Here is a 25,298-nt window from a genome sequence, read left to right on the forward strand (position 1 = left end):
CTGTCATTTTAAAAAATATATATATCATACAAATACTAACATACACTACCAGTCAAAAGGTTTTGAACAGTAATTTGGTTTGATCCAAAGTACAGCAAAAACAGTAACATTTTGAAATATTTTACTATGTAAAATAACTCTTTTCTATTTGAATATATTTTAAAATGTAATTTATTCTTGTGATTTCAAAGTTGAATTTTTAGCATCATTACTCCAGTCTTCAGTGTCACATGACTCTACAGAAATCATTCTAATATTCTGATTTGCTGTTCAAGAAACACTTTATATTATTATTATCAATATTTAAAACAGTTGAGTACATTTTTCAGGAGTCTTTGATGAATAGAAAGATCCAAATATCAGCATTTATCTGAAATAAAAATCTTTTGTAACATTATACACTACACCATTCAAAAGCTTTTTATTTAAAAAAAAAACAAAACATTTTTTTTTTAAAAAATTATAGAAATTGATTATTTAACAAAGATGCTTTAAATTGATCAAAAGTGATGATAAAGACATTTATAATGTTACAATGTTCTATTTCAGATAAATACTGTTTTTCTAAGAAAGAAAGAAATTCTACTCTAAGAAATAAAAAAGAAATAAATTCTACTTCTAATAATAATAATAATTTTTTTGAGCAGCAAATCAGCATATTACAAATTTCTGAAAGATCATGTGACAAAAATTCAGCTTTGAAATCACAAGAATAAATTACATTTTAAAATATATTCAAATAGAAAGCAGTTATTTTAAATAGTAAAATATTTCAAATTATTAATGTTTTTGCTGTACTTTGGATCAAATAAATGCAGGCTGGGTGAGCAGAAGAGACTTCTTTAAAAAAATCTTATTGTTCAAAAACTTTTAACTGGTAGTGTACAGTTAAGTTTTTTAAGTAAGTAATTAATTCTCATCTCTCATGCTGTCAGAACTGTATGTCCATGTTCACCATTTAGTCTGAAGGATTTAGTAGTTTTAGGCAGAAGTAATGCGATTCCTACACATCTTCCTGAGTTTAGTAATTGTTGCTGTAGAGAGGCCTCCTGGCTCCATAAAGATTTTCTGAAGGTAGATGACAAACACATATTCTTCAGAACAACACATCATTATAAAGAATTCTGCAAGTAGTTAGTGAATAAACAGCATCCACAGAATTTACCTGCATGAATGTATGGCAGTCCTCCACGTACTCCCCGTGAGTGATTTGTTTAAAGCGTTCACAGATTTCTGAGAGACTCTGTGCCTGTGAGATGAGGTTCTGATGGTGACGAATCAACGTCAAAGCCACACGGAACAAGATCTTGGATCCCTCGTAAAAAAGGCAGTCCCATATTCTCAACACTGTCTGAGAAAACACACGGCTATCAATCATTACATTCAATTTTGGAATTATAAACCCCACCTATGCTACATAAAACCAACTAATGATTTCAGAATTGTTGAATGACTACAAAACACTTTTTCTTTCTTTACAAAGTACATTTGAGTTAATCCTCACCTCTACAGGAAGTATGTCAACATATAGGCAGATGAACCAGCGCGAGACCACCAGGGTCCACATTACATCATGGCGATTCATGACCTGCCAGACAGCAGGAACCTTCATCCTGACAAGCTCTCCAAGCACCTCTTGATCCATTTTAAGCCCTAGCATTGTTGGTGTGTAATAGTCTAAAAAAGAAAATATATATATTTATATATACAGTCATGTGAAAAAGTTAGGACACCCTACTGAATTCCATGGTTTTCCGTATCAGGACATCATTAAAAAAAACTGGTCCTTGGCTGGTCTTAAAATTTGGAAATAAAACCTCAGATGAACCAGTTTGCTGGTCTGGAGACTTCAGGTGTGTGTTAACACAATGCCAAGGAGGTAAGACATCAGCAATCATCTTAGAGAAGCAATTGTTGCTGCCACCAATCTGAGAAGAGTAATACGGCCATTTCCAAACTATTTGAAGTTTATTCACAAGAAGACATTTCAAACAGACACCTCTCCTTCCAGAAGTGGACGTCCCAGAAAATTCACCCCAAGATCAGACCGTGTAAAGCTTAGAGAAATGACAGACAACCCAAGAACTACACCTCAGACTCTACAGGCCTCAGTTAACATGTTAAATGATAAAGTTCATTGTTCAAAATGGCATGTTTGGAAGGCTTGGCAGAAGAAAGCCTCTTCTTTCTAAAAAACAACATTGCAACACAGTTTAGGTCTGCAAAGTTGCATCTGGACAAAACACAAGTCTTCTAGAATAATATCCTTTGAACAGACAAGACCGAAGTGGAGATGTTTGGCCATAATGCACAGCGCCAAGTTTGGTGAAAACCTAAACAGCATATCAGCACAAACATCTCATACCAAAAGACAAGCATGCTGGAGGAGGGCTGATCATTTTGGGCTTGTTCTGTAGCCACAGGATTGGCCATAAACTCCTCTATACATAAAAGTATTCTAGATGCGAGGGCATCTGTCCGACATCTAAAGTTGGGCCAAAATTGGGTCATGCAACAGGACAATGATCCCAAGCACACCAGCAAATCTTCAACAGAATGGCTGAAAAGAAAAGAATCAAGGTGTTGCAATAGCCCAGTCAAAGTCCAGAACTCCTGACTCAAATGCTGTGGTGAGAGCTGTGCATAAGCAAATGCCTACAAACCTCAATAAACTGGAGCAACGTTAAAAAGAAGAGTGGTCCAAATTCCTCCAGAACAATGTGAGAGACTGATAAAGTCACACAGAAAATGAACGCTTCAAGTTATTGCTGCTAAAAGTGGATCTACGGGCAGTTGACTTATAGGGTGTCCTAACTTTGTCACACATGGCCTTTCCCTCTTGGCTGTATTTTTGTTAAATAAATAATGACACAGTGTGATACGTCATGTGATGATGTTTATCTGAGAATTTATTTTCCAAATTTTAAGACACTGCCAAGGACCAGATATTTTTTTTATTATGTCCTGATACGGAAAACCGTGAAATTCAATAGGGTGTCCTAACTTTTTCACATGACTGTGTGTATATATATATACACACATACATATGTACCACTGAAGATCATTCAATTACATTAACATTAACAATATTATCCCCGCCCACAAGATCTAGGTGATGTCATCTGGAAGAGAAAGTTGTTTCAAACTGTTTGAACAGTTTACATATGGACTAATGGAATGATTAACCTGCATGATGCTTTGAAGAACTCCTAGTTAGTGGGTAAAAGTGACCAACCTGGTAAGATCTTGCTAAGTAAAGCATCCATTAACCAGAATGACTTCTCCTCATCTTTGGTGATGATGAGGAGGTATCCAGCAATGAAGTTCATTCCCTAAAAAGGCAACAAGAGATACATTTCAGCAGCCTGCTGTTTTGAATGCAGACGGGTATAACAGGTTCATTATATTGACAGGGTAAACAACACAAAATTAGAGCAGTTTAAGAGTGTCGTAGTTCCTTTACTCTGTATAATTGACTGTTCTCGAATATATAAACAACAATAGTTTTAGATTCTCATCTACAGTAGGAACTTCAGTGGCCACGCGTGTAAAAGGGCATGTGTACATGACAGTATACCTGACAGTAACCAACATCCTTATTGTGGTGTCCATAAGCCAGAAGTACATTAAACAGGGCTTTCTGTAAACACGGCTGGGAGGAGGCACGGAACTGAATGTTGTCAGGAAAGGTTCTGTGCATATCTAAAAAAAAAAGAAGATTCTCAGAAATATTTTGTTGTCTATACATCCTGATTTAAAATCAGACACCAAAACATGGTTTCATGAATGGAGAAGTAACTTACCAGCACGTATAACCTCTTCTACTTTAGGGTCATGCTCAGCCTTTAATAGAGAATGATAGTAGCCTGGATTTCTCTCCAACTGGTCCTGAGCTCCACTAGCTGCCATCCAGACTTGAGTGCGATGTTCACACGGAACCCCCTTCCTCACATAACGCTTCACTGAAAACCCAATGACGATTTTAAAAAGTGAAAAAAATGTTTCTTCATCCTTTCTGTCAATTCAATAAAATAAAATAATAAAAAACAGCCTACCTTTGACATTTTTCTCCACTTTTACAGTGTCCTGTAAAAGTTTCGACCACTTCTTTGACCTTCTAGCGACAGCAGCTAAATGCTTTGACATTAGCTCCTCATAGGATTCATAGTTGAAATCTTCTGATCTCTCAAATCCATATTGGTCCACCCTACAGACACATTTAAAGACTTGAATACTGCTATAGAAAAATAACTTCACTTTAATACAAGCACCATATAATTATGAAGCTAAAATAAGACGAATTCATTATTATTTTCTTTAAATGACATTTTCTAATTATCTTTTACTTGTTAAAGAGTTCATATTACTGGCACTGACGCAAACATCACCTGACGCACAGGTGTTTTCGACTATCCCGTGGCACCGTTCCACTATCTATAATATAGCGATTTCTATATTTTAAGTAACATCACTTCATGTAAGTAATACAAAGGCACGTTCATACCTCTGGCAGTCGTTGCTGTCTGAACTGACGGAACATTCCGTGCTTTGATCATTAAAGTGATTCTCCATGTAGAGTTCAGCGCGTCTCTTCCATCTGACAATGTACTGAGCGCAGCTTTTTATATAAACTCCTCCCCTACATTGAAACCTGTCGAATGCACAGGTTATTCATTTGTGCCTTGCGTGTTACCTGTTTCTTTTTAAAGTGTGCATCTATAAGTAAGTCTATTATTTTAAGTCTACGTTTAGACCATTTCAAAATTTTGTTTTAATGTGTTAATATTGAAACTTATTTTATGCAGTTCTTTTGATCTACTGTAAACGTCCCAGCAGTTGATTGGATGGGCAAAGACCAACCCTAATGGAGATATTATATTACTTTTTAAAAATAAAAAATACCCTTATTCCTTTTTATTACTTATTTATTAAAATAATTTACCAATATTTCGTTTTACTTTTAACTACAGTAACCAGCCAGTATTGATTATGTATAATTACTATGAAATTGGATGCAAAATAACCCAAACATACCATTTGAAACATCTGACTAGGCGAAGCATTTCATCCATTATTTTATTTTTTTCTTTTTAGTTATAATATAGTTTCCAGGGGTCCTGTTTAGAATAAAAATAAATGAAAAGCACTTAAGTCGTTTGATTTGTTTGTAAAAAAAAAAATAATTTGCATACACTACCAGTCAAAAGTAAGGTTTTTAATGTTTTTTTTAAAGTCTCTTCTGCTCACCAAGCCTGCATTTATGTGATTCTATTTAAATATATATATATATAAAGCTAAATTTTCAGCATTATTACTCCAGTCGTGTCACATGATTCTTCAGAAATCATTCTAATATGCTGATTTGCTGTTCAAGAATTTGTTTTAATTATTATTATCAATATTTAAAACAGCTGCATATATTTTCAGGATTCTTTGATGAACAGAAAGATCCAAAGATCAGCATTTATCTGAAATAAGAAGCCTTTGTAACATTATATACTATATCATTCAAAAGCTTGAAGTTATTTACTTATCTATTTATTCTGGGGAATGAAATTCTAGAAATTAATACTTTTAGATTAATACTTCTTAAATAAATTAAGACATTTATAATGTTATTGTTAATTTCTATTTCAGATAAATGCTGTTCTTCTGAACTTTCTATTCATCAAAAAAAAAAAAAAAAATAAATACTACTCAGCGATTTTCAACATAATAATAATAATAAACGTTTTTTGAACAGCGAATCAGAATATTAGAATGACTTCTGAAGGATCATGTGACTGGTGTAATGATGCCATAAATTCAGCTTTAAAATCACAGGATTACATTTTAAAATAAATTCAAATAGAAAGCAGTTATTTTAAATAGTGAAAATATTTACAAAATGTACAGTTTTTGCTGTACTTTGGATTAAATAAATGCAGGTTTGATGAGCAGAAGAAACATAAAAAATCTTATTGTTCAAAAACTTTTGACTAGTAGTGTACATTTCATAAAACTAACAAACTTGTAAACTAGCTTCACTTTCCAATGCTTAAAATGTTAAAAGATACATATACATTCCAAACCGGATATTCTTTTTGGCCGTTTGCTTTGGCAAAATAAAAGTCAGTTACGCTCTCCCTTTTTCCAGCAGCTAATGTTACTTAAAATATTATTTGACTTCTTATATAGACAAAATGTGTTTTTAAATTAATGCAATATTTATGTACTGTGAAAGACACAAAACAGAAATAAAACTAAACCTAGTATTTTTTAAAATCACGTTTTTGGCTTTCAGACTTTTATTTTAAATAATCACTCCAGCGCCATTTAGGGAAAGAAGAGTTTTGTTTCCTGCTTCAGCTCCAGTGGGTGATGGCGGGGCTCCATCTCTCCACATCTTAGATGTTACAGACTCATTTCTTCTTTTCTCCATGGGTTGAAATCGTTTCCTCCGCATATAATAATTAAAACGAACGCGTAATAGTATTCTTTCAACCTAGTTTGCGGTAAACGCGAGTGGAAAGGCTCGGATCTGTTGCCGTACATCGCTCCCGTTGTATTTTAAAATGGCTCCAGTTCAAATCGGTTCGGACGGGCAGCTGGTCCCCGCCGGGGGTCCGACCTCAGCCCCACAGCCTCCTCCGGGAGCCCCGGCCACTCAAGGAGTTCGACTGAGCCTCCTGATCGAGTTTCTCCTGCAGCGAACCTACCATGAGATCACCCTACTGGCAGAGCTGTGAGTTCACGAGAGATCAGACCTGTTCTGCTTGTGTTGAATGGTCATTGGTCAGGCATGTTGAAATAAAGTTAGATCTAGTTAAGCAGTGGCTCATATGTTTCATTGACAAATGTTTTGCTTTGCAGATCACGTCAGATCATTTATTAATCTGGATTTTAGTTGGTAGGGATTATGTGGGGGTGTGTAAATTATGTGGGGACTCTTGCTGACCCATGTTTGACTTCTTACTTGCTCTGTTTATGTAGTTAACAATGTCAAATTTGCCATGGCAAGTAATACTTTAACATGAAGCTAGTTTTCTTTGAATGGGGCTTCAGTGATTACTCAAGTATTTTGTAATTGCTATAATTAGAGCATATATGGCAATGTTCTTGCACAAATGTCCTTTATGGATTTTTATGGATTTTTTTTATGTTTTCCAAGTCGTGTAGATGTAAGATGTAAAATGTTCTATGCTGTCATTTGATAATATTTAACCTTATTTGTATAATTTTCACAGACTTCCTCGAAAAACAGACATGGAAAGGTAAGAAACTGATATGAAGTTTCCTTTTATAATCACAAAAACATGAATGTAATATTGGTTAGCGCAGGGCTTTTCAAATAGGGGGCGCAAGGCAGAGAAAAATAAATGAATGCACAAATTTTTTTACTTAAATTATAATAAGAGAAATTAAAAAGAGAGTAAATTATTGTATGTGTGAATTAGTATGTAAGTAATAATAATAATGAAGTGTAGTGCTATAACAAGTAGAAAAAGATGTAACATTTTTCAAATAATATTTTAGACATATTTATAACATTAACAGAAATTAGGTGTTTATGCAAGAAACTATATAGATGCATTGTTAAGTCTTTGGCTTCTGAAGTATTCTAAAAGATGCTTATATGAGTGTAACTGATTAAACCCGTCTCTTACAGGAAAATTGAAATCGTTCAGTTTGCCAGTCGGACACGGCAGCTCTTTGTACGTCTGCTTGCTCTTGTGAAATGGGCAAGTAATGCTGGGAAGGTGGAGAAATGTGCGGTATGTGATTTATTTCCCGTCTCCAGCCTGAGTTGTTTTCATTCCTGTTGATGTAGTACTCATTCTTAGCTCTGATTGCAGATGATCTCATCATTTCTGGATCAGCAAGCATATTTATTTGTTGACACGGCTGATCGACTGGCATCACTGGCCAGGGACGCCTTGGTACATGCACGTTTGCCTAGTTTTGCCATTCCTTTTGCCATTGATGTACTGACCACGGGGTCTTATCCACGTTTGCCCACCTGTATCCGAGTGAGTAGTCAAACACAGTGTTCAGAAGCTTAAAATGGATGTTATAAATGAGAAAAAGACAGCAAAGGTGGTGTTTTTTTTTTTTTTTTTTTTTCAGGACAAAATTATTCCTCCTGACCCTATAACCAAAGCAGAGAAACAGACTACGTTAAATCAGCTGAATCAAATCTTGCGACACAGACTAGTCACCACTGATTTGCCCCCACAGCTGGCCAACTTAACTGTGGGTAAGTTCCAAGCTCCACACATCTACTGCGATAGACATATTTTGTGCCGTAATGAGTACGTTTCCAAACATTGTAATGCTACATTTTGGTGTTTTATTCTGATTATAAATGATCTTACTTGATTCTGTGATCTTTTTGCCTGTGAAGCTAATGGGCGAGTAAAGTTTCGAGTTGAAGGGGAATTTGAAGCGACACTGACAGTGATGGGGGATGATCCTGATATCCCCTGGAGACTTCTTAAACTAGAGATTCTAGTTGAAGACAAGGAAACTGGAGGTGAGATGTGCTCAATGTGTAATACTAAAAATGTCTCTGTATACTTTTTTTTTCTGGATGCTTTGATGAATAGAAAGAACAGCATTTACTTGAAACAAATCTTTTGTAACAGTGTAAAAGTTAGGGATGGACCGAAATTTCGGCTGCTGAAAAATATTGACCAAAAGAGAAATACGGCCCAAAAAATATGAGCTAAAAATATATTTAAAAAAAAAAAAAAAAAAAAAAAAAAAAGGTAGTTATATTAGATTCTGTTGCATAGAACTGAATAAATATATTATTATATTTAATATTATTGATATTATATATTTATTAATAATATTATATATTTAATTTTTTATCACATTTTGTGTTATTTTCATTAAAAGTGTGGTTATTTTATATTTTTTAAATTTTTTTAAGTTCAGTAACATAAAATTATTGGGTTAAAAAGATTAAAAGGTTTTTAAAAAGTCTTCCAAATTTTTTTGTTATTTAATACAGTAATAATAAATGGTTGTTACCAAGGGTTATGGTTTCAGTTTAGGCCAAGTGCATCTAGAATTTTCGGTTTCGGCCGAGAATTTTCATTCCTGTGCTAGTAAAAGTCTTTACCGTCACTTTTGATCAATTTAATGCATTCTTTCTGAATAACAACATTATTTCTTTAAAAAAAATTGAATGGGAGTGTATATTTTTAATTTATATTTGTAAAATGTATAAATAGTTATTAACAATAATAGATGTTTTAAAGTACTAATATTAAATATTTATATATCATTTATATAGATGGACGGGCATTGGTACACAGTATGCAAGTGAATTATATCCACGAGCTAGTGCAGTCCCGCCTGTTTGGAGATGACAAGCCTCTTCAGGACATGTACAACTGCCTCCGTATCCTTTCAGATCACGATTAAGATTGGTTTCTGTGTTTTAGTAGAACATTTGATTGCTTGCTCAATTAACAGGCCATGCTTGGGGTTAAAACCATATCTTTTGTTTAGCCAGCCCAGATATTTTGCAATACACTACCAGTCAATTTAGACACAACTACTCATTTTTATTATCAGTATTTTCCAGAATACTTTTTTTTAATAAGTCAAATCAGCAAAACTATGAAGTGAAAGTTTTGTTTTCGAAAATAAATGTAGTGACAAAAAGCAAACAAAACATAAATGTTTCCTTAATGAATGGTATTAGATTCATTTTGCCTGTCACTACAGCTGGAGGTGCTGCACTCCCAAACTCTGATGTTGATCAGAGAGCGGTGGGGTGATCTAGTGCAGGTGGAGCGCTACGTCCCTGCCAAGTGCCTCACGTTGTCTGTCTGGAAGTAGGTTTCAAAATTTGCCAATTTGCTATAGAGGTTTTATTAATATTTTCTCTTTGGTTTTACATCTCATGATTTTTGCCTTTTAGTCAACAGGTCCTGGGAAGAAAGACTGGCACTGCATCTGTGCACAAGGTCACCATCAGAATTGATGAGACGGATGGATCCAAGCCATTACAGATCTCCCATGAGCCTCCGCTCCCTGCCTGCGATTCCAGATTAATGGAAAGAGCCATGAAGGTGAGAACCATTGGTCCTTTTTTGATAATAACATGAATAGTTGCATAACAGTGATCATTGTATGGGCTTATCTTTGATGACAGTGCCATTCAAAAGTTTGGAGTCTGTGGAAAATTAATACTTTTATTCAACAAGGATGCATTAAACTGATAAATAGTGTCAGTAGACATTTGTAATGTTACAGAAGATTTCTATGTCAAATAAATGCTGTTCTTTGAACGTTTTTATTCTCTATTTTTATTAAAAATGCATCAAATTTTCCACCAAAATATTAAGCAGCACAACTCTATCAATACTGATAGTAATTAGAAATGTTTCTTGAGCACAAAACCAGCATATTAAAATGATTTCTGATGGATCATTTGACACTGAAGACTGGAGTAATGGCTTCTCACATAAGTAAAGCTTTTTTCAAAAACATTATAAAAAATCTTACCAACCCCAAACTTTTGAATGGTAGTGTATAATATATAACTGAGGATGAAAGCTTAAGTCTGTTTGTGGGCTGTTCTTTCAGATTGATCATCTCTCAGTTGAAAAGCTTTTGATCGATAGCGTACATGCCCGCTCACATCAGAAACTGCAGGAACTCAAAGCCATCCTAAAAAGTAGCAACCCTAGTGATAACTGTGAGTATTTTACACAACAAAGATCTTCACCATGCTTGTGCTTGCTGCGTTTTTATTTTTTTAGATGGAATATAATGATTTGCCTGCTGTTCTTGGTTACTAAACTGATTTACAATAATTAAGCAATAAATTGCAAGAGGCTGTTATATTGTGTAGGGAAGCAAATCTCAAAATAATACATTCTTATGCTGTTGTTATAAGTGAAATAATATTGTGCACATTTAAAATTCTAATTCATTTTATTGTTTTATGTTCTTTATTTTTATGTTTTTTTTTTTTTTCTTTGTCTAGAAAGCATTTTATATGCATTAAGATATTCACACACACATATATATATATATATATATATATATATATATAAAAAATATATATATAAAAATATTTTTTTATTTTTCAGCCTTCATAGAGACTGCACTGCCCACACTGGTCATACCAATACTGGAGCCCTGCGGCCGATCTGAGTGCCTCCACATATTTGTTGATTTACATTCGGGAATGTTTCAGCCAATGCTCTACGGAGTCGGTTAGCCACATATCCATTGGATTAGACCCACATTAGATCATTTGTTCAAATTAACTACTTAACCTGCCTTGCTTGTCTTTTTCCAGATCAGTCAATGTTGGACGACATTGAGAAGAGTATTAACGATGATATGAAGCGCATCATCACATGGTTACAACAGCTAAAGTAAGCAGTCAAACTACCTGTTCTTTTATTGCCATTTTATGTAAAAAAAAAAAAAAAAAAAACCTTCAAACCTAATAATAATGCTGTACATATAATCTAATAAATAATAGTAAATATAAAGTAAATAATATGAGGTGGACACACTACCCTAGGTACACTACACCAGAAGTTGGTGTGTTGACAGTGATGATGTATTCTGTTTTAAACAGATTCTGGTTGGGCGAGCAGAGATGTCGACAGTCTGTGAAACATCTTCCCACACTGTGCACAGACATTCTCCACCTATCTAACTTAACCACGCATCCTGTGGGCAACCTGTCAAAACATCGCCTCTTCATCAAACTCACCCGCCTACCACAATACTATATTGTAAATACTTTAATATTTCATGTATTATCTGACATATAAAGGCTTTTGTGTAGTTTAAACGGTTAATTATCTCTCATCTTTTTTAGGTGGTCGAGATGTTTGATGTGTCCAGCAATCTGACAGAGCTCCAGTATAAGTACTACTTCCTGTCTGTGAGTCAGATTGAGAGTGAGGATGGGCTGCCTTCTGCTCAGCTGCTACAGCAGTTTAAGCCCAACCTGGAGGAGCTTGTGCAGGACATTTCATCTGGACGAATGGCTCGTCCCGGGTCCAAGAGGAAGGTGGGATACTCAATAGAATATACTGAATTGAGTGTTTTAACATTAATGTCTACCTATTTATTTTCTAAATGCGTGTTATTGGTGTTATTGTGATTGATTCATCCATGCATGCATTTAAATTAAAAATCAGAATTTCAAAAATGTAAATGTCATAACTCAGTCTTCTGTTGAAAAAACAGATATTTTCTTCTGTGCTGTTCAGCTTTTATTATTGTGTGCAATGAAGTCTTGTTGTGGTCACTCTATAGTTGTCAGGAGAGCAAAGTGCCATTGAACCGAAGAAACCCAAAAGGTCAGGAGAGATGTGTGCCTTCAATAAGGAGCTGGCCCACCTGGTGGCCATGTGTGACACCAACATGCCCCTCATCGGATTACGCTGTGAGGTACTGCAGTTGGTGAAAGCAGGGTTTCATTATCTGAAGCTATTCTTTGTTAATGTCACATTTTGTGTTTACTGAATGGTCTTTTATTTTTGCAGTTGTCCAGTATGGAGATTCCTCATCAAGGGGTTCAGGTTGAAGGAGATGGCTGTAGCCACGCCATACGTATTCTGAAGTAAGATTTATCTCTGGATGTCAGTTCAGCATCTCTGAAGTTAATAAACTAAAATGTATCGTGGTTTCCACAAAACATTAAACAGCACTTCTGTTTTAAATGTTGATAATAAGAGGAACTGTTTATTGAGCATCAGATATTAATGATTGTTAGAATGATTTCTGAAGGATCATGTGACACTGAAGACTGGAGTAGATTTTAACTTTGACATCTAAGGAATACATTTTATTTAAAAAAAATTAAAATGGATTACTTATTTATCAAAAGCATGCTGGCTTGATGAGGATAAGAGACCTCTTTCTAAAACATTTAAAAAAATCCTTCCAACCAAAACTTTCAATGAAAGTTTATTAATGTTTTCTTTCTCTCTTGTCTCAGAATTCCATATTGTAAGGGAGTAGGTGAGGAAACGAGAAAAGCTCTAGAGCGCTCCCTGCTGGACTGTACGTTCAGACTTCAAGGCCGAAATAATCGCACCTGGGTTGCAGAATTGGTTTTCTCCAGTTGTCCACTCAACAGCACAGCCAACAAAGAGCAAGGTAAACACAGTTAAGTGTCCCCTATCAGCTTTCCAAACAATAATGTATGCGTCTTTTACAATATTTTCTGTCTCTTACATTTCAGCTTCCACGCGGCATGTGTATCTGACTTACGAGAATCCGCTTTCGGAGCCGGTGGGTGGCAGGAAGGTGGTGGAGATGTTCTTGAACGACTGGAACAGCATTAGTCAGCTTTATGAATGTGTGCTGGAGTTCTCACGTGCTTTATCCGGTAGGTACCCATGGTACATTTGAAAAGTATTCAATTATTACGTCAATTTTAAATTCCAGCATAGGAATACATTCTATTTTAAAATACACTACCAGTTAAAACTACCAGATCACTACCAGATTTCTCTTCTGCTCACCAAGCCTGCATTTATTTTATGCAAAATACAGTAAAAGCACTAATATTGTGAAATATTTTTACTATTTAAAATAACTGCTTTTTATCTGAGTATTTTTTTAAAATGTAATTTATTCCTGTGATCAAAGCTAAGTTTTCAGCATCATTACTCCAGTCTTCAGTGTCACATGGTCCTTCAGAAATCATACTAATATGCTGATTTGCTGTTCAAGAAACATTTATTATTATTATCAATATTTAAAATGGTTTTTACATTTTACATACTATTAATTACTATTATTACTATTAATACTATTATTTAGCAAGATTGCTTTAAATTGATCAAAAGTGATGATAAAGGCGTTTGGAATGTTACAAAATGTTCCTATTTCATATAAATGCTGTCTGAACTTTCTACTCATCAAAGAAACCTGAAAAAAATCTACTCAGCTGTTTACATAATAATAATAATAGTAATAATAATAATAATAATAATAATAATAATAATAGTAAATTTGTTTGAGCAGCAAATCTGAAGGATTGTGAGACTGGAGTAATGAAGCTAAAAATTCAGCTATGAAATCACAGGAATAAATTACCTTTTAAAAATATTCAAATAGAGAACAGTTATTTTAAATAGTAAAAATGTAAAAATTTTACTGTTTCTTTCCGTACTTTGGTTCAAATAATTGCAGGATTGTTGAGCAGAAGAGACTTCTTTAAAAAACCTTACTGTTCAAATTTTTTTGACTGGTAATGTATATTAAAATATAGTTTTTAAATAACATGTTATTTTAATTTTTATTGTAATTTTTACAAATATTTTATATTATTACAGTCTACTGTGTTTTTATCAAATAAATGAGCATAAGTGACTTTCATTAACATTAAAAAAAATCTTACCAATACTTGGCTTATTATTAGTTTGAAGAACTTAAATTGCTTGTAATTAATAATTATTTATCTACATTTTCCAGAAATGCCCTCCTATTTGAGCCTTTTCTCAGAGATACGGTTGTACAATTATCGGAAGCTGGTTCTATGTTATGGCAGCACCAAAGGCAGCTCGGTAAAAACCTTTTCATCTTGTTAAAATGCAGATGTTAAAGGTCCTTAAGTTTAAATCAGACGTTTTTCATTTACTACAAGTTGAATCCTGTTTCTTTTAGGTGACGATACAGTGGAACTCAGTAACCCAGCGTTACCATCTTGCCCTAGGGACAGTGGGGCCCAATTCAGGCTGTAGCAACTGTCACAACATTATTCTCCACCAACTACAAGAGATGTTCAACAAGACACCCAATGTAGTACAACTTCTACAGGTATCTAGAGTCTTGACACTAGAAAACATCTAAAATTAACTAAAATTCAAGCAGTCACTGGTCGATGAACTGTTTTGTAGTTTTATTATTTGTATTCTGCAACGATTCGTCGATTCTTTTGAGTATTTGATTTTTAAAAAAATCATCGATTTCATTTTGCCTGTGTCGAGTAATTGCTAAATGGTGCATTTCATGGACGAGAATCCTTGAAGCTCATTTTTAGACCATTTTCCAAGGCTGCATGATATATTAAACCCATTTAAAAATCACAAAGCATAATGCTGTTGTGTATTCACAAACGCTATGATTCAATTAAATGAATATATGCGATGCAGGTTTAATATATGTGCTTTATCTACATGTGTATAGCAGTAAATGCTGCTCCGCAAACTGTTATTATTTACATGCGTGAAGCATCTCAAACTTTTCTTTACATAGGTCTGTTTTTATCATCACACAGAAAAATTATAATTATCTGATCAATTTAATCAGTCTAATAATCGGTTATCAAAATAATCAGTTGTTGCAGTCCTATTGTATTCATATTTACTATATTGTATATTTTAGGGCTCGATTTATCGGTCGATTATTCTGATGATTAATGGAATAATCTGATCATTTTTGTGGTAATAAAAATAGACCTAAGCAAACAATAGTTTAAAAATTCATTAAGATGCTTTATTAAGATTTTTAAATGGTTTAAATATTTCGTGCAGCCTTAGAAAATAGTCTAATAATGCTTTTTATGGATTCTTGTCAGTGGAATGCGGCACCTCCGGTATTTTGCCGATTAATCAACATGGACAAAATGTCAAGGATTTTTTTTTATAATCAAGAACTTGAATTAATCAACAATTTGTGACTTCTCTAGTATATTTATGTTTTAACATACTGTCAATGTTTTTAAAACCTAAAATTGTTAACTGACCAGTTTCGAGTGGATGTTGGCAATATATTGCTATTTGTAACTAGCTGCTGGAAGTATTCTCACATACTTTTCTGTTGTCAGGTCCTCTCAGACACTCAAGCTCCTCTAAATGCCATCAACAAGCTACCCACAGTGCCTATGCTGGGTCTCACCCAAAGGACCAATACAGCGTACCAGTGCTTCTCCATCCTGCCTCAGTCACCCACTCACATCCGTCTGGCCTTCCGCAACATGTACTGCATTGACATCTACTGCCGTAGCAGGGGTGTGGTGGCCATCCGTGATGGGGCCTATAGTCTTTTTGACAACACCAAAATAGTTGAAGGTTTCTACCCCGCCCCTGGACTGAAGGTGGGTAGAGCAAAAATATTAAAGGAGAAGTCCACTTCCAAAACAAAGATTCACATATAATGTACTCACCCCCTTGTCATCCAAGATGTTCATGCCTTTCTTTTTTCAGTCGTAAAGAAATTGTTGTTTGAGGTAAACATTTCAGCATATTTCTCCATATAATGGACTGATATGGTGCCCCGATTTTGAACTTCCAAAATGCAGTTTAAATGCGGCTTCAAATGATTCCAAATGCGGTTGTAAACCAAGAAGGAAGTGTCTTATCTAGCGTAATGATCGGTTATTTTCATAAAAATAATATTTATATACTTTTTAATGTCAAATGCTTGTCTTGTCTTACTCTGGACTGTTTTTTCTGGTTTGTGACAGTTAGGGTATGTCGAGAAGCTCCCATCTCATGTTTTCCCTCAATTTCAAAATCATCCTATATCACTGTTTTACTTTTTTTGTTAGGGGTGTTTGATCTTCTTTGCATGTTCACTTTGCAAACACTGGGTCGGTACTTCTGCAGCGATGTAGGATGATTTTTAAATGATTTTTGAAGTTGAGGGAGAAAATACAATTGGAGTTTTTCAACATACCCTAACTGTCTTGAGCCAGAATACACAGAGTTTAGGGAGAGCAAGACAAGACGAGCGTTTAAGATTAAAAAGTATTTAAATTGTATTTTTTAAAATGAAAATAACTGATCGTTTTGCTAGATAAGACACTTCTTCCTCGGCTGTGATCGTTTACATACGCATTTGGGATCATTTGAACTGCATTTTGAAGTTCAGACTCTGGGCACCATATCAGTCCATTATATGGAGAAAAATGCTGAAACGTTTTTCTCAAAAAACAAAATTTCTTTACGGCTGAACATGAACATCTTGGATGACAAGGGGGTGAGTATATTATATGTGAATCTTTGTTTTGGAAGTGGACTTCTCCTTTAAATATTAAATATTTTAAGTGGATAGTCACCCAGAAATGACAATTCTGTTGTTGTTCCAAAGTTGTACAATTTTTTTTTTTTTTTCTTCTGTGGAGCATAAAAGAAGATATTTTGAAGTATGTTGGTAACTAAACAATTTTGGTTCCCATTGACTTCCATTGTATGGACAAAAAATATGATGGAATCAATGGGAACCAAAACTGTTTGGTTACCAACATTCTTGGTTCCCACTGATTCCATCATATTTTTTTGTCCATACAATGGAAGTCAATGGGAACTAAAACTGTTACCAACATACTTCAAAATATCTTCTTTTATGTTCCACAGAAGAAAGTAAAGTTTGAAACAACATGAGGGTGTGTAAGTGATGACAGAAATTTATTTTTGTTTGCACTGTCCCTTTAACTCTTGCTGTAGGGGTTCGCATGGGCATAATTGTCACTTTTTCCATGATTTTCCACAGACGTTCTTGAACATGTTTGTGGATAGCAACCAAGACGCCCGCAGACGCTCGGTTAACGAGGACGACAACCCTCCCTCCCCAATAAGCATAGAAGACACCTTCATGCCCCTTACACAGACGCAACCTCCAGGCAGAGGGGTTTATCCACCCCTCACATCGCCCCCCAACCCGTACCACGTGCCTCCCTCACCGTCCATGATAACACAGTCTCCAGGTATATAAGTACTGTATGTGTCTCTATCATGCTGTCATTTTGCTGCCTGTGCCATCCTGGTCGTGTCACCATGGAGTCAGGGAAACAAATGAGAGGAAAGATCCTCATTGGTGTCCCACTCATTGCAAAAGCGTCCCACCAGCTCTTCTTGCCTGTTGGTATGCATGCTTGTATTGGTCAGTCTGTGTTTGACACCATCACCATGCAAGCTCATGAAGTAGCATGCCCACAGTCATACACGTGTCCACCCATCTCTGTTCGGGCTTTGCAGCTCCTTTCCCGCTTTAGCTGCAGCGTGTGTGAACAGGAGAGACAAGCTCTTATCAGATGTTGATGAGGCCACTTATTGGTTAATTGTGTGCAGGGAACATCCACGCAGCAAATTCCCCTAGCGGAGCTCTGCGGGCCCCTTCTCCTTTTGGGCCCACTCCTTCTCCCTCCTCTCTGGGCATTTCTATGGGGCAGACTTCCAACTTTGCTAGCCCACATGGTAAGTGCACGGGAGGCCTGGATCCAGGGCTTTGTTGATTGGCTTTTCTTTGTACCTCTGCGGTCCAGGGCTTTCAATCTTTGATGGGCTGGCGAAAGACATCTAATTTTTTGCTACCAATCGACTTTCCTCATAAAGGATGTAGTCAGCTTAAATGAGCACTTCTTGTATTATTTCTTGATTCATTTTGTTTCTTAGACTGGTGGGACTGGGAAAACAAAACATTGGTGTCCGAATCATATGCATGATTATATGCAAGAAAAAAAATCTAAGTAAAACTTGGTACTGTCATTTAGCCTGATTATTTTTTTTTATTGTTTTTTGTTTTGTTTTGTTTTATTTTAATTAATTAATCTATTTATTTTATTTTATTTTTAACTTCCATTCACAATTTTGGGGTTCTGTAAGAAATCACTTATGGTCACCAAGACTGCATTAATTAAATACATTTTTAAGATTTTTATTTCTGTGGTGGCAAAGCTGAATTTGCAGCTGCCATTACTCCAGATTCAGTGTCACGTGATCCTTCAGAAATCATGCTGATATTGCTGAAGAAAGAAAGTTGAAACCATGGTACTTTCCGTTGGTGGTGCATGGTATTTTTTTTTTTTTTTTTTTTTTTTTTTTTTAAGGATTTTCTGGTGAAAGAGAAAGTTCAAATGAACAACATTAATTGGAAATATTTTCATAACATAAATGTCTTTAAAATTATTCATTTGTTTAAAAAAAAACTTACTGATCCCAAACTTTTGAATGATAGTGTATTTTTGTACTGTGTTGTTAATTTATCTCACACGTCGACATATGTCATGATTCCGTACATTTCGATGCTTCAGAATATCATAATTGGTCTCCAGTTGAAATCATGTAAAAGTTAATCAGCGGGCATCAGTTTCAGTCTCTTTTTGCCTTGTTTTAATCACACTAAATCATCATTGTACTGTACTTAAAGGAAAAGTTCACCTCCAGAATTAAAATTTACTGATCATTTACTCACACCCATGTCATCAAAGGTGTTCATGTCTGTCTTTTAGTTAAAAAGAAATTTTTGAGGAAAGCATTCCAGGATTTTTTTTTTCTCCATATAGTGGACTTCAAAAGTGGCCATCAGATTGAAGGTCCATTGGTTGAAGGTGAAATTGCAGTTTCAGTGCAGCTTCAAAGGGCTCTATACGATCCCAGCCGAGGAATAAGGGTCTTATCTAGCAAAATGATCGGTCATTTCTAAGAAAAGTAAAAATTTATATACTTTATAACCGCAAATGCTCATCTTGACATCACACATTATGTAAACACGCATGCATAATGTAGGCGGAAGTACCGGCCCAGTGTTTACAAAGCGAATGTGCAAATAAAGTCAGTTGCCTTTTACAAAAAAAACGGTGAAACAACGATGTTGCATGATTTTGAAGTTGGAGAAAATTTTATTTTTTTATTTTTTTTTTTTTTGCCCTACCCTACCTTTTTAAACTGAATTAACTAGATGAAGAACTAACCGTGCATGACTTTTCCAACATGATTTTCCATTGCAAAGCTATTATGGTTAAAAAGTATCTACTTTTTTTTTTTTTTTTTTTTTTTTTTTAAGAAAATGACAAATTGTTTTGCTAGATAAGACCCTTATTCTTTGGCTGGGGTCGTGTAGAGTGGTTTGAAACTGCATTGAAACTTAGACCTTCTACCCGTTGGCCACCATTGAAGTCCACTAAATGGATAAAAATCATGGAATGTTTTCCTCAAAAAAACGTAATTTCTTTGCAACTGAAAAAAGAAAGACTTGAACATCTTGGACGACATGGGGGTGAGTATATTATCAGGAAATTTTTCAAAACATTATTACTGGCATGGACTAAAAACTGTGTACGTCGTTGGAAACTGACACTCCTTGAGATGGCGAGTTATGGTCCAAATGTGTATTATTTGTGTTGCAGGAACTCTTGACCCCAGTTCACCATACCCAATGGTGTCCGCCAGTCCAAGGGTTGGACCCTGGCCAGGTTCTCCGCAGGTCTCTGGACCCTCCCCTGGGGCACGAATCCCTGGCATGTCACCAGGAAACCCTTTGCACTCACCTATTCCAGACCCATCCCACTCCCCTCGAGCTGGTACCAGTAAGTCCAGAGACTCTGCAGACAGATCAGAACATGCAGTAATCATTGGAAAAATAAATCCTGAAACTTTTTGGAAGGTTATTCAATGACTGAATCAAAAACATTTAACAAGAACATGCTAAAATCAGTCATTTATTTATTATTTTATAAAAAAATTTCCTAGCTTATTTTTGTATATGACCTTGGACCACAAAACCAGTCATAAGTAGCATGGGTATGTTTGTAGCAATAGCCAAAAATACATTGTATGGGTCAAAATGATCAATTTTTATTTTGTGCCAGATCATTAAGATATTAAGTAAAGATCATGTCCCTTGAAGATATTTTACACATTTTGTACCGTAAATATATCAAAACTTAATTTTTGATTAGTAATATGCACTGCTAAGAAACTTAATTTGGACAACTTTAATTTTTTGTCACCCTCAGATTCTCAAATAGTATTCAAATAGTTATATCTCGGCCAAATATTGTTCTATGCTGACAAACCATACATCAATGGAAAATGTATTTATTCAGCTTTCAGATGGTGTATAAACTTTTACACTTTTAAACTGTAATTTATTCCTGTGATGGCAAGGCAGAAGCCATTTATCTATTCTTCAGTGTCACATGATTCTTCATTCTAACATACTGATTTGGTGCTCAAGAAACATTTTTCTTATCATATTGGAAGCAGTTGTGCTGCTTAATATTTTTGTGTAAACGGTGATAATTTTTTATAATTTTTTCTAGATTAATAGAGACTGCATTTATTTGCAATTTGAAGATTATAAATGTCTTTACGGTTACTTGTGACCAATTTAATGTCTCGTTGTTTAATACAACTACACATTTCTTTAAGAAAAAGTGCAGAAAATGATTTACATTTCACCTGACTTCCAGCAATAAGCAGTTTTTAAATTTGTTCACTCAATCACTGTGTGTGTTTGTGTGTGTATAGGTTCACAGGCAATGCCCCCACCCCGTAAACTGCCACAGCGGTCCTGGGCTGCTTCTATTCCCACCATCCTCACCCACAGCAAACTACATGTGCTGCTTCTGCCTTCACCTATGCCATGTCCGGTGCCAGGGCTGGCAGGCAGCTACCTGTGCTCACCTCTGGAGCGCTTCCTGGGCTCTGTCATCATGAGGCGGCACCTGCAGAGAATCATACAGTTAGAGCCCAATGTGAGTCAGAAACTGTTAACATGTTATAACCCGTCAGAGTGATGAGATTCTGCTTATACGCTGTATTTACATCACTCTTGATTACCTTCTTTTCACAGCTCACTATTGTGAACTCTAATGAACCGGGCGTCATCATGTTTAAAACTGAAGTGCTTAAATGTCGAGTGGCTCTCAACCCCAAAACCTACCAGACTCTGCAGCTGAAAGTCACACCAGAAAACACAGGACCCTGGTCACAGGAGGAGCTCCAGGTCCTGGAGAAGTTCTTTGAGACCAGGGTACGAAATAAACTCATTGCATCAACTCATTAACAATCATGAAGGTGAAATTGCCTCTTGTTCAGTTTGCATTTAAGAGGGTAGAGAGAATTGCAATGTGCCTGTTTAAATGCCCTGTTCAGCCTGATTTAACAACACTGTCTAAGGGATAGTTCACCCAGAAATGAAAATTGTCATGTTTTACTCACCCTCAAGCTATCCTAAGTGTATATGACTTTTTTTCTTTCAGACGAATGCAATTGGAGTTATAATAGAAAATGTCCTGGTTTTTCCAAGCTTTATAATGGCAGTGAATGGCTGTTGAGATTCAGTGGTCCAATAGAAGTCTATAAAGTGCATCCATTCATCTCCACATGGCTCCAGGGTGTTAATAAATGCCTTCTGGAGTGAATCGATGCGTTTAAGATTTATAAAGTTTTAACTATGGACATTTTTCTTACACAAACACATTGATTCGCTTTAGAAGAGCCAGGACGTTTTTAAATATAACTCTGATTGTATTTGTCTGAAGGAAGTACACCTAGGATGGCTTGTGGCTAGGATGGCTTAGGAATTTCCATTTTTGGGTGAAAAACCCTTTAAATGTCATGATTTGGGACTACTGTTTAAAACACAGTTGAAAACACTTATCTTTGCTATTTTGATAGTTGCAATTAGCTTTTTTTTTAATCTTTAAAGCAGATTAGTTCACTCAGTGGCCAGCTTGGCAATACCATCAAGCCAGGTATTCTGCGGTCATGCAAATGCAAGTCATTCTCTTTCACTTTCACTATAGGTTGCAGGACCACCCTTTAAATACAACACACTAAATGCCTTCACAAAGCTGTTGGGAGCTCCAACCAATATACTCAGAGACTGTGTCCGCATCATGAAACTGGAGTTGGTAAGCTTGTTCATGTTTATTCGATTTCTTTTTTTCTTTTTGGCCTTTTGCAAGTGTACACTATCTTTTAAAAGATTTTTAATTAACACTTTTCAATAAGGATACATTAATATGCTCAAAAGGGATAGCAAAGAGTTAAAATAAATGTTTTCTTTCTTTTTTTTTTTTTTTTTTAGATTTCAAAAATATTAATTAAAAATTCTATATATATTCTGGAATAATGTATAATTTAAAGGGATAGTTCACCCAAAATGTAAAAATTCTGTTCTTAATTGCTCACCTTCATGTCATTCCAAACCCATAAGACCTTCAACTTCAGGAACACAAATTAGGATATTTTTGATAAAGTAGTAACAGCATTGTTAAAGTCCATGTGACATCTGTGGTTCAACCTGAACTTTATGAAGCTATCAGAATACTGTTTGTGCACAAAGAAAACAAACATCATGACTTCATTCAACAATTTGGATTATTATGTCCTTACTACCTTTCTGAACAAAGGTCTTATGGGTTTGTTATGACATGAGGGTGAGTAATTAATGACAGAATTTTCATTTTTAGGTGAACTTTCCTTTAAAGCACTATATTGGCAAAATGAAATTATTTCTGAAGTGTCGTGTAACACTGCAGCCTGGAATAATGGCTCCTGAAAATGTAAAAAAAAAAAAAAAAAAAAAAAAAAAAATAGAATACAACATTATAATAAAAAACATATTTAAATTGCAAAACTCACTGGCCCATTGTTTTTCCTCTAGTTCCCAGACCAAGCGGCCCAGCTGAATTGGAATGTGCAGTTCTGTCTGACCATCCCACCCAGTGCTCCTCCCATTGCCCCACCAGGGACCATCGCTGTGGTGCTTAAGACCAAGATGCTCTTCTTTGTAAGTGCTTCAGCCACTCCTTTCTGGTTCGCAAGATTTTTAAGTCAAATTTGATCTCACCCTATGTGACCATGGTCATGTAGGGCCATTTTACGCACAGCAACTTGTGTTTGGTCTGTGGTTTGTTTGCTATGGATTCCTAACATGTATTAACTTGAAATGATGCTCTTTTACAGCTCCAGCTGACCCAGAGGCTACCAGTACCCCAGGAGCCCATCAGCATCATAGTGCCTATTGTGTACGACATGGCTACTGGACTGACCCAACAGGCTGATATCCCCCGCCAACACAGCTCTTCGGGAGCCGCGGCACTGATGGTCAGCTCCATCCTCAGGAGGTTCAATGAGCACCATCCACCACGACAAGGTTCACATCTGTTTTATTTAATATGAATTTTTACATTTTTACATTTCAATATTAATGCTATTAATGCTTTTTTTTATTTACAGGAGAGTGCACAATATTTGCAGCGGTTCATGAGCTCATGGCAAATCTCACGCTGAACGCTGGTGGACGGCCATAACTTGGTGTTTCTTAGGAAACTCCTCCAAACTGATCAGTAAATAAATTCAGCCCTAACTCAAGGGAAATTCAGGTTTTCCGCTGCAGCCAATGGACTCTTCTGCTGGTGTATTATATTGTCATAAAAGGGAGCAGAAATATGGAATTTTTTTTATTGTATTATGAAGCATGTAAATTAATAATTGTGACAAAAGCAGGGCTTCTTTTTTTTAAAATAGCTTGGCAAAGTTCTGCAAACGGATTTATTTTTTTTTCAGATGCACTTCTTAAGGAAATGATTGTGATAGAAAAAATGTTTAACTACAGCTGTATTTTTTTTATTTGAAACTTTGCAGAAAAATTCTTGTCTTTTTTTGTAATACAAGATATCAGTACTGTCTAAGTATTGATATTTTCTTTATCAGCACACTATTTAAATGTTTTTCTTTTTTTGATTGTATTACTTTGGTTTCTTAGTATACCTGTCACTTTAAATATGTGTGACAAACCTTCTAAATAAGCAGTGTTTTATTGTTATGAAATCATGGAAAAGGTCTAAGATTTTCTTTTTTTTTCTTTTTTTTGTCTGTGTTTATTACTATTTAATAAACATTGGAAATAGCTCCATCCTTCCATTAATAATTCCTTGTTTGTTTGATGATGTGAAATTAAATATATTTAGAGAACAAAATGAGAACAGTTTTCCTTCTCTGTTTGGCATGTAAAGAATAATTATTGTATATTTTAAAATTCAACATTTTTATTGGTCACACAGTTATATAGAGAGAATATAACAAGCAGTGAAATGTAAATCAAGTCTGCTTCTTAGATTATTTTTGTTCAATTAATTTGAAAGTATATAACAAAAAAATAGTAAAAATAAATTAATAAAACAAGATAAGAGTTTATAGGTCTGTATGGGTGTTTTCTTAGAACAGTAAAAAAAACATACAAAATTATGTTTTTAAATTTAAAATGTAAAATTGTATTTAAAATATATTTATATGATTATGATGGTCAATTGCATAAAGGTCCACCCACTGGGTGGTGAATTTTACAAGGTAATAACTAATTCTTAAGTAATAAAGGCATCATCTTTCAAGGGGTGCATGGAGCCTTAAAATGACAGAGTTATAAGGCTTTGAATTATAGTTGCGTAAAAAAGTATACACGATTAAATGGATTATAAAATTAAGATTATCACCTGTCGTACATCTGCATTTGTGACCCTGGAACACGAAACCAGTCGTAAGGGTAAATTTTTTGAAATTGAGATTTATGCAAAAGAATGAATAAATAAG

At 35.1% G+C, this 25,298-nt stretch overlaps 2 protein-coding genes across 3 annotated transcripts; one reads left to right on the forward strand and one right to left on the reverse strand.

Annotated features, from left to right (window-relative positions):
- Positions 1-744: 744 nt before the first annotated feature.
- On the reverse strand, positions 745-5,248 carry grtp1b (growth hormone regulated TBC protein 1b). The gene is made up of 9 exons (XM_051119321.1): positions 5,035-5,248; positions 4,505-4,651; positions 4,056-4,207; positions 3,804-3,962; positions 3,578-3,702; positions 3,236-3,332; positions 1,505-1,677; positions 1,166-1,351; positions 745-1,068 (listed from the first exon to the last, which is right to left on the reverse strand). The coding sequence occupies exons 1-9, from the start codon at positions 5,070-5,072 to the stop codon at positions 982-984; spliced, it is 1,164 nt and encodes a 387-aa protein (XP_050975278.1). The 5' UTR covers positions 5,073-5,248; the 3' UTR covers positions 745-981.
- Positions 5,249-6,325: 1,077 nt separating this feature from the next.
- Positions 6,326-24,632, forward strand: med14 (mediator complex subunit 14). Of its 2 annotated transcripts, XM_051119291.1 has the most exons (30): positions 6,326-6,724; positions 7,227-7,253; positions 7,649-7,754; positions 7,836-8,009; positions 8,107-8,236; positions 8,384-8,512; positions 9,281-9,388; positions 9,695-9,827; positions 9,914-10,064; positions 10,582-10,693; positions 11,091-11,216; positions 11,303-11,381; positions 11,591-11,750; positions 11,837-12,031; positions 12,280-12,414; positions 12,510-12,586; positions 12,965-13,125; positions 13,211-13,357; positions 14,449-14,540; positions 14,641-14,793; positions 15,803-16,072; positions 17,470-17,683; positions 18,048-18,173; positions 20,105-20,284; positions 21,228-21,454; positions 21,553-21,732; positions 22,508-22,615; positions 23,371-23,496; positions 23,673-23,862; positions 23,946-24,632. In XM_051119291.1, the coding sequence occupies exons 1-30, from the start codon at positions 6,555-6,557 to the stop codon at positions 24,017-24,019; spliced, it is 4,260 nt and encodes a 1,419-aa protein (XP_050975248.1). In that variant the 5' UTR covers positions 6,326-6,554; the 3' UTR covers positions 24,020-24,632. The 2 variants fall into 2 exon arrangements, with proteins under 2 accessions (XP_050975248.1, XP_050975249.1); XM_051119292.1 differs by lacking the exon at positions 18,048-18,173.
- Positions 24,633-25,298: the final 666 nt, after the last annotated feature.

The sequence above is a fragment of the Labeo rohita genome, chromosome 9, assembly GCF_022985175.1.
Source record: "Labeo rohita strain BAU-BD-2019 chromosome 9, IGBB_LRoh.1.0, whole genome shotgun sequence".
In the NCBI taxonomy this organism is placed as follows: domain Eukaryota; kingdom Metazoa; phylum Chordata; class Actinopteri; order Cypriniformes; family Cyprinidae; genus Labeo; species Labeo rohita.